Source organism: Trachurus japonicus, chromosome 2 (assembly GCF_045865225.1).
Source record: "Trachurus japonicus isolate A0001 chromosome 2, Traja_1.0".
NCBI classification, from domain to species: Eukaryota; Metazoa; Chordata; class Actinopteri; order Carangiformes; family Carangidae; genus Trachurus; species Trachurus japonicus.
The window spans coordinates 16,158,086-16,178,430 of NC_140908.1; the positions used below are offsets into that span (position 1 = coordinate 16,158,086).

The 20,345-nt window shown below is 42.2% G+C and overlaps 1 protein-coding gene and 1 long non-coding RNA gene across 2 annotated transcripts; both read left to right on the top strand.

Annotated features, from left to right (window-relative positions):
- Positions 1-355: 355 nt before the first annotated feature.
- Positions 356-20,041, top strand: LOC146991029 (uncharacterized). Its single transcript, XR_015037883.1, has 2 exons — positions 356-467; positions 17,891-20,041. It is a non-coding gene; the product is annotated as an uncharacterized LOC146991029 (long non-coding RNA).
- On the top strand, positions 6,310-17,278 carry LOC146991030 (dystrophin-like). Its single transcript, XM_085803824.1, has 5 exons — positions 6,310-6,593; positions 9,236-9,479; positions 11,069-11,183; positions 11,724-11,813; positions 16,317-17,278. The coding sequence occupies exons 1-5, from the start codon at positions 6,310-6,312 to the stop codon at positions 16,433-16,435; spliced, it is 852 nt and encodes a 283-aa protein (XP_085659950.1). The 3' UTR covers positions 16,436-17,278.
- Positions 20,042-20,345: the final 304 nt, after the last annotated feature.

The following is a 20,345-nucleotide window of genomic DNA, read 5'->3' on the forward strand; positions in this document are numbered from 1 at the left end:
GACCTGCACAACCACCACGCTATGAGATAATGACGGAACGATACGAAACGGAGCCGTTTTCGAGGTAAATTCATACAAAACCGCTGATGCGCGTTGCGTTCAGGGACAGTTTTTCAGCAAGCAGTCTCCGTATTTACCCTGTATTTACCTCGAAAACGGCTCCGTTTCGTATCGTTCCGTCATTATCTCATAGCGTGGTGGTTGTGCAGGTCACAACTTGTCTACAAAAGCGCTGTGGAGTTTTGGGATGTTGAATTTGATGAGTTTAATGAGGGAAACCAAGAAATTCCGTTAGCCTCCATAGCGTAGCTCTGAGCAGCCAGCTGCTGCGCTCCGCCGTACTGAAAATAGCTTACACCTACAATTAAAGGTAACGAACCTACTGCTATGACTATAGCGATTATGGCAATGGGCCAATTTGCCAAAATGTTGAACTATCCCTTTAAAGGTCGATTCAGACGTTAAAGGTCGATTCAGAACTGGGATGAGGTCGATTCAGACGTTAAAGGTCGGTTCAGACGTTAAAGGTACCCTCCGTGTAGTAGCTCTATGTAGCCATGTCGTATAGAGTGGTTCCCTGTTGTAGTTTTATCTGTACAACTGACGGTCGGTAGCAGCGGCGCACCAAGTGATCGAGCAGTGTGACAACAAAGATGGCAAACATGAAATAATGTGACATTAAAGGAGCTATATGTAAGTTTTTCCTATGCTACATGGCTAATGTTAGCATTAACAGCAAACATTGCGAGTGTCATGACTTGAACTTGGACTGAACCCTTTTGTTTCTATCACTTCTACCGGTTAGCATGCTAACTTCAACATGGTCAATTCATCCTGTCAATTCTTTCATAGAAATGCAATTTAGCATCCAAGCAACGTAGCAACCTGCTAACAAAGGTGACAAACATAAAATATTGTGGTATTAAAGGAGATTTATGTTTTTGCTATTGCTACATAGCTAGCATTAGCATTGGATACCAGTCTAGGCTGAATGTTGCTAGCGCAGCACAAAACTTTGTTACTTTACAGAACCCTTTTGTTTCTATCTCTTCTACTGAAGTTAGCATGCTACCTTCAATGTTGTCAACTCATTCTGTCAACTTCCTCATAGCGAGTCGATTTAGCATCCTGATTATCAAGCAGTGTAACAGCAAAGGTGGCAAAACATTAATAATTTACCATTAAAGGAGCTATGTGTATAAGGCTTTTGCTATTGCTATGTGGCAAAAGTTAGCATCAACAGCTATTTACATACCAGTCTAGAAGTTAGCATGTTAACTTCATTGTAGTTACTTTACAAAGGTGGCAAACAAAGCAAAGGAGCTAAGTGCTATTGCTATATAGTTAGCATTTAGCATTAGCAGCTCTTTACTTACCAGTCAAAAACCCTTTTTTTTATATATCACTTCTACTGGAGTAAGCATGCTAACTTAAACGTGGTAGTTCATCAACGTAGCGTCCAAGTTGCCCTGAAGAGATTGTGTTGCCTTATTAACACTATAATGGCTGAAGCTTGTGGCAACTGATCATTACCACCTACTGTACGTATAGCACCTTTAAGAAAAAAGCTGTCGCTGAATGTAATCAGATACTTGGTGCGCTAAAAAAGGTCATTGTAGGTAATTATTGTATCTTTTACGTCCAAACCCCGACTGATCTGGACTTCAGTTCTGCATTGTGCCTTTAATCCCGACTGCTCCAGAAAGAAAAGCCTGATTATTGCACTGGTTCATCTAAACTAGGGATTGATTTTTAATTGTTATCATGAAAACACTGTTCAGGGCTCGTTGAATGCACACAGTACACTGCCTAAACAGCTCCTCTGTCAGGATTACTGTCCATGAATGTTTTAATCAGTGGTTGACTAGCTGAGATTACGTTAAAGAATCACTCATTTTAAAGGAAGATTAAAAATCAAGTAAGAATAAATAAATATTTGAGCTCTACCTCGTGTAAATTGTTCCAAGTGTAGTTCGGAGGCAATTTCTCTACTGACTTAATCCTGCACTCTTCTCAGATTCTTCATTAATGGGTTGATTATTGCTATAGCTGATTGATTTCTGTACTGTAGGAGCGTCCAGTCTGAATGTTGGGATGCATTCGCTGCATTTCTCATCTCTGTTTTCTACCACTCAAGTAGAAAAACTCCATCAAAAAAGACTCTAATTGATCCGTGTGCACTACTGTCGTACCTGGGATATGCTAGATACTTGTTTTCTGTGTGTGGCGGATGCATTTATTTTAGCAGAGTGTTACATTTTGTCTTTGGTTAAACAATTTGTGGTGTGAGTTGTTACAATATTAGCATGTATGACTAAAGAAAAGACATCATTATTTAATATTTAACCACTCAGAGGTCCGTGGTGAGAACCGCTGCGTGCGTTCTGAACATCCTGAGGTTTCTGTTTCTGATCCAGACACTGAATTGAATTGATTTCTTTCTTGTTTCTTTGTTATTCATTTCTAACATTTGTTTCATTATCACATCATTTTTTCAAATAACGCATCAATTCTTCACAACATATCAGATTCCACCAAATATATGCCTTACTACTGTATTATAAAATGCTTTACTGTATATCAATAAAGCACGCAGTTATGTTGATTTGACACACCTGTTTGATTTGTATTATTTTATTATACAACAGATGTTGCTTCTAAAATAACTGTGGGAAATTATCAAAGTGTTCAGGTTTTTTTTGTGTATTTTTGGCCTTGTGCTAATGCTAATGCTAATGCTAACTAACGGTCAGCTGGTACTGTAACGTTTCCGGTGCAGGTGTGCACTGCAAAAACTCAAAAATCTTACCAAGAATATTTGTCTTATTTCTAGTCAAAACAAATCTCATTCTACTTAAAATAAGACTCATAAGACTCATCATATTAAAAGCAGCTTGTTTTTAGACACTTTTTACTTCTTTCAAGCAGATTTTCACTTGAAATAAGTAGAAAAAATCTGACAGTGGAGCAAGTTTTTCTTCCTTATTACAAACACAAAAAAAACTTGTTTTCACTGGCAGATTTTTCTACTTATTTCAAGTGAAAATTAGTTTGAAACAAGTGAAAATGATCTAAAAACAAGTTAATCTTTAGGTGATGAGTCTTATTTTAAGTGGAAAGAGATTAGTTTTGACTAGAAATGAGACATTTTGACAAGAAATAAGACAAATATTGTGGGTAAGATGTAGAGTTTTTGCAGTGTGATGCTGTGGGTTTGTCGGGTTCGTCTGCAGGTGAGTTAGTGTGAAACGATTGAGAAGTTTTTCCAGTTCACTGCTTGTTAAATACGCTTAGCGTTAGCTTAGCTTTAGCTACTGCGGTAACTATGGCAACCAGTACAACGGAAGGTCGGAGCGAGAGCAGACATCACAACTTCCTGAACTTTGTGATGTCACAAAGAACCAAACCCCAAGCCCCGCCCACCCGGGGTCACCACCCAACCTTTGCAGGCTTTGACTATTTATTTTTTCAGAATCTTCATTTATCAAGCAAAGTAGAAATAACTCTAATAAATGCATTCTCTGTTGGTGAGGAAAAGAGCTGTTTGTTACCATAGCAACACATACACAAATGGGCTGACCCAAGAGGTTCTTTACTCTGTGTTGTAGCCAGGAGGTAGCCTCGCGTCACCAGGCTCTGTTACCTCCCAATTCGTCTGCATTCTGGTTCCTGTCTGTAGCGGAAACCGAAATCACCAAATTCACCAAAATAAAAGTGTTCACCAACATAAAACTTATAAAATAAACATTAACTTGCAATACAATAAAAGCGAAATGTTAACTTAATGGCTCGGGGACTTTCTTGTAAATTATATTCCTTAAATTAAAGAGTTTTACCGCATTTTATTAGCTTGGTGCTTTTAACAGGAAAGGTCTGTCTCTCTCGCCCTGGATCCGTTTCCTTCCCAAAACAGCGAGTCAACGGCCCCAGACTAGCAAGGAGGAGGGTGAGAGGAAGCAGCAGATGGAGGTAAAGGACTGGTGAGGAGGAGGAAGGGAGGTTAATCAGACCACCTGGGAGAGTCTGGGAGGCGAAAGACTGAGAGGAGGAGGAAGGAGGTCTGAACACAAGAAGTGAGAACAAAAGGAAAGGAGGAAAAGAGTTTAAAGTAAAAGTGAAAAAAAATACGTTAACTGAGGGAAGCTGAGGAATCTACGTGGACCCAGGACTGAATCTCTGGAGCAGGCGGATCGGTCGCTGCTCGGACTCAGGCGGGGCTTTCTCTCCGGGTCGAGGACAACCGTGTCCCTGGATCAGCAGATAAGTTCCCTTGACCCCAAACGCTCCTGGCTTCTCCCTGTCTGACCTGAGAATTAGTGATGTCCGATACCACAAATTTCCTTTCCGATCCGATACTGAGTAAAATTCAGGCTGGTATTGGCGATACCGATCCGATAACGATACTTTGTGCAAATGCACCTAATGTGCCTGGTAAATCTAATAAAATAAAATAAAAGTAGTGTATTTCAAGTCATAGCTTCCTAAGGATGCAAGACTTCAGAGTAACGTATTTATTTTAAACTCTGAACTACATTGAGGTAGTGGCCTCGTTTAGAATATAGCCGAAAATAGTGTTTCAAACACTAAAAAAAAAACATAGGTAAAATAATAAAACCATTAATTAAATAAGAAAATAATAAACAAACATATATTTTTTTTAATTCATTCATCTATAATATTATTCATAATTTTCCCACAGATATTCCAGACTTCGTCTTCACTGAAATAGCTCCACACCTGACTCCTCTCCGCTCCACCATCGACTCTACACAGACTTTGTGAGCAGCTGCATGCCGCTGCACTCACACGTTACGCACTTAGGTGGAAGAAAAAGTAGTTCCCACCAACCGCATGTCATTTAGACCAGATCTGAATAGTTTAGTTACTTTCCACTGTGTTCCTGTTAATGATATACGTTACCACAGATGACTGAAGTATCAAAACTATCGATATTTTCATTTGAGTATCGATTCTAGAGCACAGACCTGGTATCGGAAGTAATGATATTTCAGTATCGATCTGCACACCACTACTGAGAATTACTCTCTCTCTCCCTCTCCCTCCCTTACCTGAAACACACACACCCCCTCTCCTACCTGCCCCCCCCACACACACCTACATGCTCACTCCTATGAACTGAACTGAACTGAATTCACTCCCACACTCCCTCTCCTTCCCCGGAACGGACCGGCCCCCTGAAGACTCACATACAAGCCCCTGTCCCTCCCCACACACACACCTACGCTCATACACACACACTCTTGGACTTCATTTAGGCAGAGACTTTATTTAAAGAAACAGTCTGCATATTTACGTTTAATTTAAGTTCTGTGAAGTGACTGTTTTACCTCCTGATTTATCCTGCTTGATCTGATTAATTCGATTAATTCGTTAAACTGTTAGATGATGATGATGATGATGATGATAGTGATGGCTGTCTGAGAGACAATAAGAATCTTTACTTTACCGTCCTTAACCTGCTTGAGTTTGATGTGTTAGATTTTTGCTGTGATGTGATGTGATGTGACTTATGTAGCAGGGAAGCGAGCTGCTGGGATAGTTCAACATTTTGGCAAATTGGCCCATCACCATAATCCCTATAGTCATAGCAGTAGGTTCGTTACCTTTAATTGTCGGTGCAAGCTGTTTTTAGAACGGCGGAGCAGAGCCGTGTCACAGTGCTACGGAGGCTAATGGGATCAGACAGAGTTGTTTTAGAGGGAAATACAGAGACTGTTGATGAAAAACTGTCCCTGAAGGCAACACGCATCAGTGGTTTTACATGAATTTCCCTCTAAAACAACTCTGTGTGGTAACGTTGTGTTATTATCTCATAGCGTGGTGAATGTGCAGCTCACAACTTGTCCACCAGAGCGTTGTGGAGTTGTTGGATTGTGTATTTGATGAGTTTGATGAGGGAAACCAAGAAATCCCATAATGAGCCTCCGTAGCGTAGCTCTGAGCAGCTCACGGCTCTGCTCCGCCGTTCTAAAAACAGCTTGCACTGACAATTAAAGGTAACGAACCTACTGCTATGACTATAGGGATTATGGCAATGGGCCAATTTGCCAGAATGTTGAACTATCCCTTTAAATATGATTTCAATGAACTTTATTTGAAGTGAGATCAACATGATGCAGCTCTATCGGCTCTATCAGCTCTATCAGCTCTATCAGCTCTATCAGCTACCCTCTAAAGCTCTAAACGTTCCAGATTCCTCTCCACATCCCCGTCACGGTTTGTCGGAACGACCTCATCCTGTAGGCGTAGAGGAGCGGGTTCAGGGCCGAGTTGGCGTGGGAAAGCAAAATGGCCGCCAGCGTGAGCGGCGTGGGCACGCGGCAGCGCGGACGGAGCAGCAGGACGCAGTGGATGAGGTGGATGGGCAGCCAGCACAGCGTGAACAGAGACAGGACCAGGAAGAGGGAGGTGGCTCTACGTTGCTCCCGGCGACGGGTGAGGATGAGGGTGTTGGATCTGATCGTACCGGACTCGCCACAGAAACCGGTGTTATCAGTCAGGGTCGTCAGGGTGATCCTGAGTCCTGGTTGTGGATACACAGTCGTAGTTTCAGTTCCAACAAGAGCCCCAGCGTTCGTACATCTCTTCTTATTCTCCGTTGAACGGCCGAGTCCCCGGTCTGGTTCAGTTCCTGTGTCACACAACGGAATGAATGCATTAGAAGATGAAGTGAAAAAATCTGAGACACTAGCTGGGTTTCCATCCAAGTCGTATCGAATTTAAAAGCGGATTTTGTAAAAATGCGCAAAAAGCAAAGCGAATTTATGCCCGTTTCCATTCATTAGTGTTTTGCGATTAGGAGGAGTGCACCGTGAGATTACGTCATAAGAGAGCGTGAATGTATCCAACAGTTGACACTCAGCTGACACTCAACATCATGGACAATTTACGTACTTTCCAGACTATAGACGCACCTGTATAATCCGCACCAGCTACATTTTAAAAGAAAATACATATATAGGCCGCACTTGAATATAAGCCTCAGGTTTTCATGTTGTAACATGAGATATTTACACAGAAAGACAGTAGAACTGTGACAGTCTGTTGTGGTTATGCTCCTCTCCTCCATGTGCATCTGTTTACATAAGAAGCCGGTGAAACACCAATAAGTTACATAACGATGTTACGGCGTGTGATTGTGTAGTCTTAACCGTCATAAACAAAACATTACAGGTTACGGAGCGTTTGTGTCGCGGTGCAGAGAGGAGAGCTGGGACACCGGGGCGTCGCTGGGTGAAGTCCAGCAGCTTCACCCACAAACTCTGCCTCAATTCACATCATCTGTTTCCATCACAAAAACTCGCATTTCCTTTATTCGATACGCTGACAAATCCCCCCCCTCCAAGCGTATAAACTTTTATGCGCATTCACTGCCTTTATTCGAATTTCTGGCGTTTCCATTCAAGTATTTATGCGCATTTTCACAAAATGCGCATGAGAAAAGGTGGATGGAAACGCAACTTGTGCTGTCCCTCATATAAAAACATATTAAAAGAAATTGTAAATATAAATAACATTCGATAATATAACAACAGGATACTGCAACCTCATGATTCCACCTCAGGGTTCCTACGCAAGTATGGAAAGTATGGAATTTGATTTTATACATTTCCAGGTCTGGAAAAGTATGGAAAATGGAAACTATTGTATGGAAATATATTTATCTTAATACTTATCTGGGTTCGGTCTTATCTGAAGTTATTTGGGTTAATTATTTTGTACACGCTATTGTACCTAGCTACAATCTCCTGGAAATTATTTGGTGACATAATGGCATACACATTCAGAATAACAAAAACAAATGATTAATTGCATGATTTTTTTTTTTTTACTCAAATATCACAAATTATTTGAATTTTTTTTAAATTAGGGTCTGGAAAAAGTATGGAATTTGGAAATTTCAAATGTGTAGGAACCCTGCCACCTGTTTTAACCCCATTTACAAAGAATCATACAGGGCTGCAAACCTGTCACCTTTCGCCGTTTTGGATCCCAAATGGGTCATTTGTGTGATTCGTGTAAATCCGCAATAAAAAAAAATTTGAGAGGCGGGGGGTCGAGGCGAGGCGAAGCACCTGTCTCTTTAAGGCGCGTGCACCTTATCTGGATGAAAACAAGTGGTGCCAGCGCTGCTTTTCTGTCCAGCACCTGAAGCTTCACTTCTTATACAGACTAACTAACGCAACTGCCACAGTTGTTAGATTTAATCAATGAGACCAACATTAATCTCCTATAAAGAGTTTAACCAGCCAGCGGGAAACACAGGGCTGTACATCCCAGCTACATCTAAACATGCCTGTGCTAAGAAATAATCTGAAAATAATGTGGTTGTAAAAGTAGCAGGCTAAAGTTAAATTATTTTGTATGCACTAATTAAAGGGGCAGAGCTTTAAGAGACATTTTAGCTTTTATGTTTTATAAGATATAATTTTTGCTGGACCTGAACTTTACTTTACTTTGCTTTGGTAACTTAGCTTAACTTTTCTCAAGTTAACTTAAGGTAACAAAATAATCCAAAGGGAGATGGGAGCTGGAAGGAAACGTGTTAATAACAGATGGACACACGGATCAAAACATCATGTGTGGAAAAAATCCTCCTCATTCCCTTTCTATAAAGTCAGACTGTATTAGAAGTGATCCCTGGTGTTGGAGGAAATGTGGTTGCCTAGCAGCAAACCACCGCCATATTTTGTGGGAATGTCAAAATAAATAATTATGGAGAGAAAAAGACACATGTGCTGGAGCTAAACTCACTTTTTCCACCTTTAACTACTCACACAGAGTTGTGAGATGAATCTTGTGTTACATCTCATCTCTCTTCAGGAATTTATTTATTATTATTAATTTATTTTTTTGTGATCAACTTTTTATTTTATTTTTTACTGAAAAACTTAGAAAGGTACAAGTCAATAATACAACAATACATCATAAGCCATGTATTCATATATACCCATACCTATAAACGTACTGTATAGATACATGAAGGTGAACAATAAAACTAAAATAATAAATGTATATATAGGGATAATAAAATAAAATAAAACTAAAATAATAAATGTATATATAGGGATAATAAAATAAAATAAAACTAAAATAATAAATGTATATATAGGGATAATAAAATAAACTAAAATAATAAATGTATATACAGGGATAATAAAATAATAAAATAATAATAAAATAATAAACTAATAATAAATTACTCTCTCTGCAGGAAGCTCCAGGCCGAGTACGACCGTCTGAAGAAGGCCCACGACAGGAAGGGCCTGTCCCCGCTGCCGTCGCCCCCGGAGATGCTGCCGGCGTCGCCGCAGAGCGCCCGCGACGCCGAGCTCATCGCCGAGGCCAAGTTGCTACGGCAACACAAGGGGCGGCTGGAGGCCCGGATGCAGATCCTGGAAGACCATAATAAACAGCTGGAGTCACAGCTGCACCGGCTCAGGCAGCTGCTGGAGCAGGTAGCCACGGCAACGCACACACACAGACAGCTGGTAGCCACGGCAACGCACAGACAGACAGCTGGTAGCCACGGCAACGCACAGACAGACCTCTTCTCCACCGAGCTGGTTCAGAGCTAGTTCCTTAGCTTAGCATCGGCCCTTAAAAAGTCTTAAAAGGCATTGAATTCATTAATCTAAAATCAAGGCCTTAATTGGCATTAAAATGTCTTAAATACATTTTTCAAACGTCTTAAAAGTGTTAACACATGGTGAGTGGGGTTTTATGGTTGTAATTAGTCTCAAATCTCAAAATAATTGGTAACATTCTGACATAGAGAAGTTAGTGGCAGCCGTTAGCTAGGCTGTTAGCTAAATTTCTTACCACCTCCAGCTCCCGAGTCAGTTTGCAGCAGCGTTAGCCGCTGTTAGCTAGGCTGTTAGCGGCTAACAGGTCTGTTTCTAACTGTAGCAGCAGCGTTAGCCACTGTTAGCTAGGCTGTTAGCGGCTAACAGGTCCGTTTCTAACTGTAGCAGCAGCGTTAGCCACTGTTAGCTAGGCTGTTAGCAGCTAACAGGTCCGTTTCTAACTGTAGCAGCAGCGTTAGCCGCTGTTAGCTAGGCTGTTAGCAGCTAACAGGTCCGTTTCTAACTGTAGCAGCAGCGTTAGCCGCTGTTAGCTAGGCTGTTAGCAGCTAACAGGTCCGTTTCTAACTGTAGCAGCGTTAGCCGCTGTTAGCTAGGCTGTTAGCAGCTAACAGGTCCGTTTCTAGCTGTAGCAGCAGCGTTTGCCGCTGTTAGCAGCTAACAGGTCCGTTTCTAGCTGTAGCAGCAGCGTTAGCCGCTGTTAGCAGCTAACAGGTCCGTTTCTAACTGTAGCAGCAGCGTTAGCCGCTGTTAGCAGCTAACAGGTCTGTTTCTAACTGCAGCAGCAGCGTTAGCCGCTGTTAGCTAGGCCGTTAGCGGCTAACAGGTCCGTTTCTAACTGTAGCAGCGTTAGCCGCTGTTAGCTAGGCTGTTAGCAGCTAACAGGTCTGTTTCTAGCTGTAGCAGCAGCGTTAGCCGCTGTTAGCAGCTAACAGGTCTGTTTCTAACTGCAGCAGCAGCGTTAGCCGCTGTTAGCTAGGCTGTTAGCAGCTAACAGGTCCGTTTCTAACTGTAGCAGCAGCGTTAGCCGCCGTTAGCTAGGCTGTTAGCAGCTAACAGGTCTGTTTCTAGCTGTAGCAGCAGCGTTAGCCGCTGTTAGCTAGGCTGTTAGCAGCTAACAGGTCTGTTTCTAGCTGTAGCAGCAGCGTTAGCCGCTGTTAGCTAGGCTGTTAGCAGCTAACAGGTCTGTTTCTAGCTGTAGCAGCAGCGTTAGCCGCTGTTAGCTAGGCTGTTAGCAGCTAACAGGTCCGTTTCTAACTGTAGCAGCGTTAGCCGCTGTTAGCTAGGCCGCTAGCAGCTCCTGATGGGGAGAGAACTAGAACTAGAACCAGTTTGGTGGAGAAGAGGTAACAGAGCTGTGGAGGCTCATTTCCTTTGTGTCTAATGGTGTGTGTGTGTGTGTGTGTGTGTGTGTGTGTGTGTGTGTGTGTGTGTGTGTGTGTGTGTGTGTGTGTGTGTGTCAGACGGACTCCAAGGTGAACGGCACCGCCCTCTCCTCCCCCTCCACCTCCTCCCAGCGCTCAGACTCCTCCCTCCCTCTGCTCCGCGTGGCGGCCAGCCAGACGACTGACACCATGGGTAACACACACACACACACACACACACACACACACACACACACACACACACACACACACACAAACACAAATGTGACTTTATTTTAGGACCCTGAAGTCTGAAAGTTAAAGGGATAGTTCAACATTTTGCCAAATTGTCCCATCACCATAATCCCTATAGTCATAGCAGTATGATAATTGTCGGTGCAAGCTGTTTTTAGAACGGCGGAGCAGAGCCGTGAGCTGCTCAGAGCTACGCTACGGAGGCTCATTATGGGATTTCTTGGTTTCCCTCATCAAACTCATCAAATACACAATCCAACAACTCCACAACGCTCTGGTGGACAAGTTGTGAGCTGCACATTCACCACGCTATGAGATAATAACACAACGTTACCACACAGAGTTGTTGTAGAGGGAAATACAGAGACTGATGATGAAAAACTGTCCCTGAAGGCAACGTGCATCAGAGGTTTTACATGAATTTCCCTCTATTTTGGGCCAATTTGCCAAAATGTTGAACTATCCTTTTAAAAAAAACATAATTTTCTCCACATTCCAGGTGACGATGAGCTGTCCAGTCCTTCCCAAGATGCATCTGGGTTGGAGGAGGTGATGGAGCAGCTGAACAACTCCTTCCCTCACAGCCAGGGTACAGAAACACAACACAACACAACACAACACAACACAACACAACACAACACAACACAGTGCCACCTTGTCTCATCTGTTCAAATCGATAGAATAAAACAGAATAGAATAGAAAACTGATCTCAGCTCTGTTTCTTCCTGTTCTGTCTTTTCCTCCTTTTCCCTCCTCACTTCCCCGAGCCAGGAGGGAGAAGGGGACATCCATGAGGTCAGTGGCTCTCACCACACCTTCTACACACCTTCTTCACACCTTCTACACACCTTCTACACACCTTCTACACCTTCTACACCTTCTACACACCTTCTACACACCTTCTTCACACCTTCTTCACACCTTCTACACACCTTCTACACACCTTCTACACACCTTCTACACCTTCTACACACCTTCTACACACCTTCTACACACCTTCTTCACACCTTCTACACCTTCTACACACCTTCTACACACCTTCTACACACCTTCTTCACACCTTCTACACGCCTTCTACACACCTTCTACACCTTCTACACACCTTCTACACACCTTCTACACACCTTCTTCACACCTTCTACACCTTCTACACACCTTCTACACACCTTCTACACACCTTCTTCACACCTTCTACACCTTCTACACACCTTCTACACACCTTCTACACACCTTCTTCACACCTTCTACACACCTTCTTCACACCTTCTACACACCTTCTACACACCTTCTTCACACCTTCTTCACACCTTCTACACCTTCTACACCTTCTACACACCTTCTACACACCTTCTTCACACCTTCTACACCTTCTACACACCTTCTACACACCTTCTACACACCTTCTTCACGCCTTCTACACACCTTCTACACACCTTCTACACACCTTCTTCACACCTTCTACACACCTTCTTCACACCTTCTACACACCTTCTACACCTTCTACACACCTTCTACACACCTTCTACACACCTTCTTCACACCTTCTACACCTTCTACACACCTTCTACACACCTTCTACACACCTTCTACACACCTTCTACACACCTTCTTCACACCTTCTACACACCTTCTTCACACCTTCTACACACCTTCTACACCTTCTACACACCTTCTACACACCTTCTACACACCTTCTTCACACCTTCTACACCTTCTACACACCTTCTACACACCTTCTACACACCTTCTTCACACCTTCTACACGCCTTCTACACACCTTCTACACACCTTCTTCACACCTTCTACACCTTCTACACACCTTCTACACACCTTCTACACACCTTCTTCACACCTTCTACACGCCTTCTACACACCTTCTACACACCTTCTTCACACCTTCTACACACCTTCTACACACCTTCTACACACCTTCTACACCTTCTACACCTTCTACACGCCTTCTACACACCTTCTACACACCTTCTTCACACCTTCTACACACCTTCTACACCTTCTACACACCTTCTACACCTTCTACACCTTCTACACCTTCTACACGCCTTCTACACACCTTCTACACACCTTCTTCACACCTTCTACACACCTTCTTCACACCTTCTACACGCCTTCTACACACCTTCTACACACCTTCTTCACACCTTCTACACACCTTCTACACACCTTCTACACACCTTCTACACCTTCTACACCTTCTACACCTTCTACACGCCTTCTACACACCTTCTACACACCTTCTACACCTTCTACACACCTTCTACACACCTTCTTCACACCTTCTACACCTTCTACACACCTTCTACACACCTTCTACACACCTTCTTCACACCTTCTACACGCCTTCTACACACCTTCTACACACCTTCTTCACACCTTCTACACACCTTCTACACACCTTCTACACACCTTCTACACCTTCTACACCTTCTACACCTTCTACACACCTTCTACACACCTTCTACACCTTCTACACCTTCTACACCTTCTACACGCCTTCTACACACCTTCTTCACACCTTCTACACCTTCTACACACCTTCTACACACCTTCTACACACCTTCTTCACACCTTCTACACCTTCTACACACCTTCTACACACCTTCTACACACCTTCTTCACACCTTCTACACGCCTTCTACACACCTTCTACACACCTTCTTCACACCTTCTACACACCTTCTACACACCTTCTACACACCTTCTACACCTTCTACACCTTCTACACGCCTTCTACACACCTTCTACACACCTTCTACACCTTCTACACCTTCTACACCTTCTACACGCCTTCTACACACCTTCTTCACACCTTCTACACCTTCTACACACCTTCTACACACCTTCTACACACCTTCTTCACACCTTCTACACCTTCTACACACCTTCTACACACCTTCTACACACCTTCTACACACCTTCTTCACACCTTCTACACCTTCTACACACCTTCTACACACCTTCTACACACCTTCTACACACCTTCTTCACACCTTCTACACACCTTCTTCACACCTTCTACACGCCTTCTACACACCTTCTACACACCTTCTACACACCTTCTACACACCTTCTTCACACCTTCTACACGCCTTCTACACACCTTCTACACACCTTCTTCACACCTTCTACACCTTCTACACACCTTCTACACACCTTCTACACACCTTCTTCACACCTTCTACACGCCTTCTACACACCTTCTACACACCTTCTTCACACCTTCTACACACCTTCTACACACCTTCTACACACCTTCTACACCTTCTACACCTTCTACACGCCTTCTACACACCTTCTACACACCTTCTACACCTTCTACACCTTCTACACCTTCTACACGCCTTCTACACACCTTCTACACACCTTCTACACCTTCTACACCTTCTACACCTTCTACACGCCTTCTACACACCTTCTACACACCTTCTACACCTTCTACACCTTCTACACCTTCTACACGCCTTCTACACACCTTCTACACCTTCTACACCTTCTACACCTTCTACACGCCTTCTACACGCCTTCTACACACCTTCTACACCTTCTTCACCTTCTACACCTTCTACACGCCTTCTACACACCTTCTACACACCTTCTACACACCTTCTACACCTTCTACACCTTCTACACCTTCTACACCTTCTACACGCCTTCTACACGCCTTCTACACACCTTCTACACCTTCTTCACCTTCTACACCTTCTACACCTTCTACACGCCTTCTACACACCTTCTACACACCTTCTACACCTTCTACACCTTCTACACCTTCTACACGCCTTCTACACACCTTCTACACACCTTCTACACCTTCTACACCTTCTACACCTTCTACACGCCTTCTACACACCTTCTACACCTTCTACACCTTCTACACCTTCTACACCTTCTACACCTTCTACACGCCTTCTACACACCTTCTTCACACCTTCTTCACACAAAGACACACAGCCTCGGTCTGACCGATCGCACCACAGATAGACATCATCTGCCTCTCCTCTGTTACTGGTTTAACTTCCTTTCCCTTTTCTGTCGCACTCTGCTCTGCTTCACACGACAGGGACGAGACTTTCTACTGTGTGTGTGTGTGTGTGTGTGTGTGTGTGTGTGTGTTGGGTGTGGAATGGGTTTTCATGTTGTACCCTTTTATAGAAATTTTTCAAATATCATGAAAAATATAAAAGAAAAATGTAAACATTTTTACATCAAAATTGATTTATTTTATTTTCCTGTAAAAAAAAAAAAAAAAAAATGGTGAACAGACCCAAAGAAACGGCCTATTTTCACGGCCTAAAAGAGGTTTTACCTGGAAAAATAATACACAGTTCCATTGTTCACTATAATATAATTTTTTCCAGCCCTTCAAAGTTCAGGAAAAACACAGTTTTTATTTGGACCTAACCACCTCACGTATCCCTCCGCCCAGGGTTAGCGCACGCCGATCAGCAGTTGGTTAGGTCCAAATAAAAACTGTGTTTTTCCTGGAAAAAATTATATTATAGTGAACAATGGAACTGTGTATTTTTTTTCAGGTAAAACCTCTTTTAGGCCGTGAAAATAGGCCGTTTCTTTGGGTCTGTTCACAACACTGTATGTTGTAAATCTCTGGGCAGGGCTATTATGGGCTGGCGTTGCTAACGGGAGGAGTGCAGAGAGTCTTCTACTGCAATTAAAGTACTTAGGGGCTATTTGGAGATCATACAACCACAGGCTTTTAGTAGAAGAAATACATCAAGGTTACATAACAACACTATAAAATGTACAATACATCTAAAATCATACCAAGTCATGACACATTAAAAATGCATACAGTTCTGATTTAGTTTCAGCCAGATTTTAACCTTTTGTATTAAAAATTCTAATGTCTCGGGTTAGTTTTATTTCAGTCGGTAGAGAATTCCACATCTGGGAACTCTTGATAGAGAAGGCTGATTGGCCAAAGCAGCTCTTCTTACGGTGTGAGATTTTGATCCTTTCACTATGTTGTCTTCTTAGAGCCAGTTTGTTAGTTTGTGATCCCTGTCTAAGTCTGTGTGTGTAGGGTTAGGGTTAACCCTCTCTCTGTGTCTCCAGGCCCCAGCATCGGCAGCTTGTTCCACATGGCCGACGACCTGGGCCGAGCCATGGAGCTGCTGGTCAACGTGATGACAGACGAGCAGAGCGCCGGACAGCACGAGGCGCCGCCCTTCTGACCCCCCCCCCCCCCTCTCTCCCTCCCTCTCTACTATAGCATGCTTTTCTAGTCAAAACAACTGGATTGGAAACACAGTTTACAAAGCAAATATATATATAACGTCTATTTTTGTGAAGGATTGCGGTTCCAATGACACGTAAAAAAAACAAACAAAAAAAAAAAAAACAAGGAAGAAAAACGATATAACTTGTAGATTTAAGTAGTTTCTTAAAAACGTCCTGAAATTGTTTTATTATTAACAGAGGCTGGTTTTTAAACTTCTATGCAACTGTATAAAAACACTTAAAAAGAAGTGTGTTCATTGTGGTCATATATATTTGTCATCTCTTTGTAATTGGGAAAACAAAAAGTGTTTCAGACGTTTGTATCAAGAAGAATGATTGTAATCATCAGGGTGCTTTCTACGAGGAAACGTGTCTTTCAGCAGCAGCGTACACTACTGTCGAGGTAATGCAGGCATCCTGGTCCTTTACCGTGCGTTGTCTGGGAGACGAGTGTGTGGTTTTATGTGTGTGTGTGTGTGTGTGTGGGTGTGTGGGTAGGGGAGGGGGAGGGGGGGGGTTGCTTAATTTCCACAGCTTTTTTTGGCTTTGGCTGATAAACTCATGTTATATTTAATTTTTCTTTCTTTCATTCATTCATTCATCCGTCCTTCCACACATGAACATCTCTATGGCAACAGGTTACCTTTTTATTTGTCTTCAACGCAGTGTACTGTGTGTAGACGTAGTAGAGGCCCGATTCAGAACTGGGATGAGGTCGATTCAGACGTTAAAGGGATAGTTCAACATTTTGGCAAATTGGCCCATTGCCATAATCCCTATAGTCATAGCAGTAGGTTCATTACCTTTAATTGTAGGTGTAAGCTATTTTTAGAACGGCGGAGCAGAGCCGTGAGCTGCTCAGAGCTACGCTACGGAGGCTAAGGGAATTTCTTGGTTTCCCTCATTAAACTCATCAAATACAAAATCCCAAAACTCCACAGCGCTTTTGTAGACAAGTTGTGAGCTGCACAACCACCACGCTATGAGATAATGACGGAACGATACGAAACGGAGCCGTTTTCGAGGTAAATTCATACAAAACCGCTGATGCGCGTTGCGTTCAGGGACAGTTTTTCAGCAAGCAGTCTCCGTATTTACCCTGTATTTACCTCGAAAACGGCTCCGTTTCGTATCGTTCCGTCATTATCTCATAGCGTGGTGGTTGTGCAGGTCACAACTTGTCTACAAAAGCGCTGTGGAGTTTTGGGATGTTGAATTTGATGAGTTTAATGAGGGAAACCAAGAAATTCCCTTAGCCTCCATAGCGTAGCTCTGAGCAGCCAGCTGCTGCGCTCCGCCGTACTGAAAATAGCTTACACCTACAATTAAAGGTAATGAACCTACTGCTATGACTATAGGGATTATGACAATGGGCCAATTTGCCAAAATGTTGAACTATCCCTTTAAAGGTCGATTCAGACGTTAAAGGTCGATTCAGAACTGGGATGAGGTCGATTCAGACGTTAAAGGTACCCTCCGTGTAGTAGCTCTATGTAGCCATGTCGTATAGAGTGGTTCCCTGTTGTAGTTTTATCTGTACAACTGACGGTCGGTAGCAGCGGCGCACCAAGTCATCGAGCAGTGTGACAACAAAGATGGCAAACATGAAATAATGTGACATTAAAGGAGCTATATGTAAGTTTTTCCTATGCTACATGGCTAATGTTAGCATTAACAGCAAACATTGCGAGTGTCATGACTTGAACTTGGACTGAACCCTTTTGTTTCTATCACTTCTACCGGTTAGCATGCTAACTTCAACATGGTCAATTCATCCTGTCAATTTTTTCATAGAAAGGCAATTTAGCATCCGAGCAACGTAGCAACCTGCTAACAAAGGTGACAAACATAAAATATTGTGGTATTAAAGGAGATTTATGTTTTTGCTATTGCTACATAGCTAGCATTAGCATTGGATACCAGTCTAGACTGAATGTCGCTAGTGCAGCATAAAACTTTGTTACTTCACAGAACCCTTTTGTTTCTATCTCTTCTACTGAAGTTAGCATGCTACCTTCACGGTTGTCAACTCATTCTGTCAACTTCCTCATAGCGAGTCGATTTAGCATCCTGATTATCAAGCAGTGTAACAGCAAAGGTGGCAAAACATTTAATAATTTACCATTAAAGGAGCTATGTGTGTTAGGCTTTTGCTATTGCTATGTAGCAAAAGTTAGCATCAACAGCTATTTACATACCAGTCTCATAGTTAGCATGCTAACTTCATTGTAGTTACGTTACAAAGGTGGCAAACAAAGCAAAGGGGCTAAGTGCTATTGCTATATAGCTAGCATTTAGCATTAGCAGCTCTTTACTTACCAGTCAAGAACCCTTTTTTTTTTTATATATATATATATATCACTTCTACTGGAGTAAGCATGCTAACTTAAACGTGGTAGTTCATCAACGTAGCGTCCAAGTTGCCCTGAAGAGATTGTGCTGCCTTATTAACACTATAATGGCTGAAGCTTGTGGCAACTGATCATCACCACCTACTGTACGTATAGCACCTTTAAGAAAAAAGCTGTCGCTGAATGTAATCAGATACTTGGTGCGCTAAAAAAGGTCATTGTAGGTAATTATTGTATCTTTTACGTCCAAACCCCGACTGATCTGACTTCAGTTCTGCATTGTGCCTTTAATCCCGACTGCTCCAGAAAGAAAAGCCTGATTATTGCACTGGTTCATCTAAACTAGGGATTGATTTTTAATTGTTATCATGAAAACACTGTTCAGGGCTCGTTGAATGCACACAGTACACTGCCTAAACAGCTCCTCTGTCAGGATTACTGTTCATGAATGTTTTAATCAGTGGTTGACTAGCTGAGATTACGTTAAAGAATCACTCATTTTAAAGGAAGATAAAAAATCAAGTAAGAATAAATAAATATTTGAGCTCTACCTCGTGTAAATTGTTCCAAGTGTAGTTCGGAGGCAATTTCTCTACTGACTTAATCCTGCACTCTTCTCAGATTCTTCATTAATGAGTTGATTATTGCTATAGCTGATTGATTTCTGTACTGTAGGAGCGTCCAGTCTGAATGTTGGGATGCATTCGCTGCATTTCTCATCTCTGTTTTCTACCACTCAAGTAGAAAAACTCCATCAAAAAAGACTCTAATTGATCCGTGTGCACTACTGTCGTACCTGGGATATGCTAGATACTTGTTTTCTGTGTGTGGCGGATGCATTTATTTTAGCAGAGTGTTACATTTTGTCTTTGGTTAAACACTTTGTGCTGTGTGAGTTGTTACAATATTAGCATGTATGACAAAAGAAAAGATCATTATTTAATATTTAACCACTCAGAGGTCCGTGGTGAGAACCGCTGCGTGCGTTCTGAACATCCTGAGGTTTCTGTTTCTGATCCAGACACTGAATTGAATTGATTTCTTTCTTGTTTCTTTGTTATTCATTTCTAACATTTGTTTCATTATCACATCATTTTTTCAAATAACGCATCAATTCTTCACAACATATCAGATTCCACCAAATATATGCCTTACTACTGTATTATAAAATGCTTTACTGTATATCAATAAAGCACGCAGTTATGTTGATTTGACACGCCTGTTTGATTTGTATTATTTTATTATACAACTGATGTTGCTCCTAAAATAACTGTGTGAAATTATCAAAGTGTTCAGGTTTTTTTGTGTATTTTTGGCCTTGTGCTAATGCTAATGCTAATGCTAACGCTAACTAATGGTCAGCTGGAAAACAAATCTCATTCTACTTAAAATAAGACTCATCACATTAAAAGCAGCTTGTTTTTAGACACTTTTTACTTCTTTCAAGCAGATTTTCACTTGAAAGAAGTAGAAAAATCTGATAGTGGAACAAGTTTTTCTTTCTTATTACAAA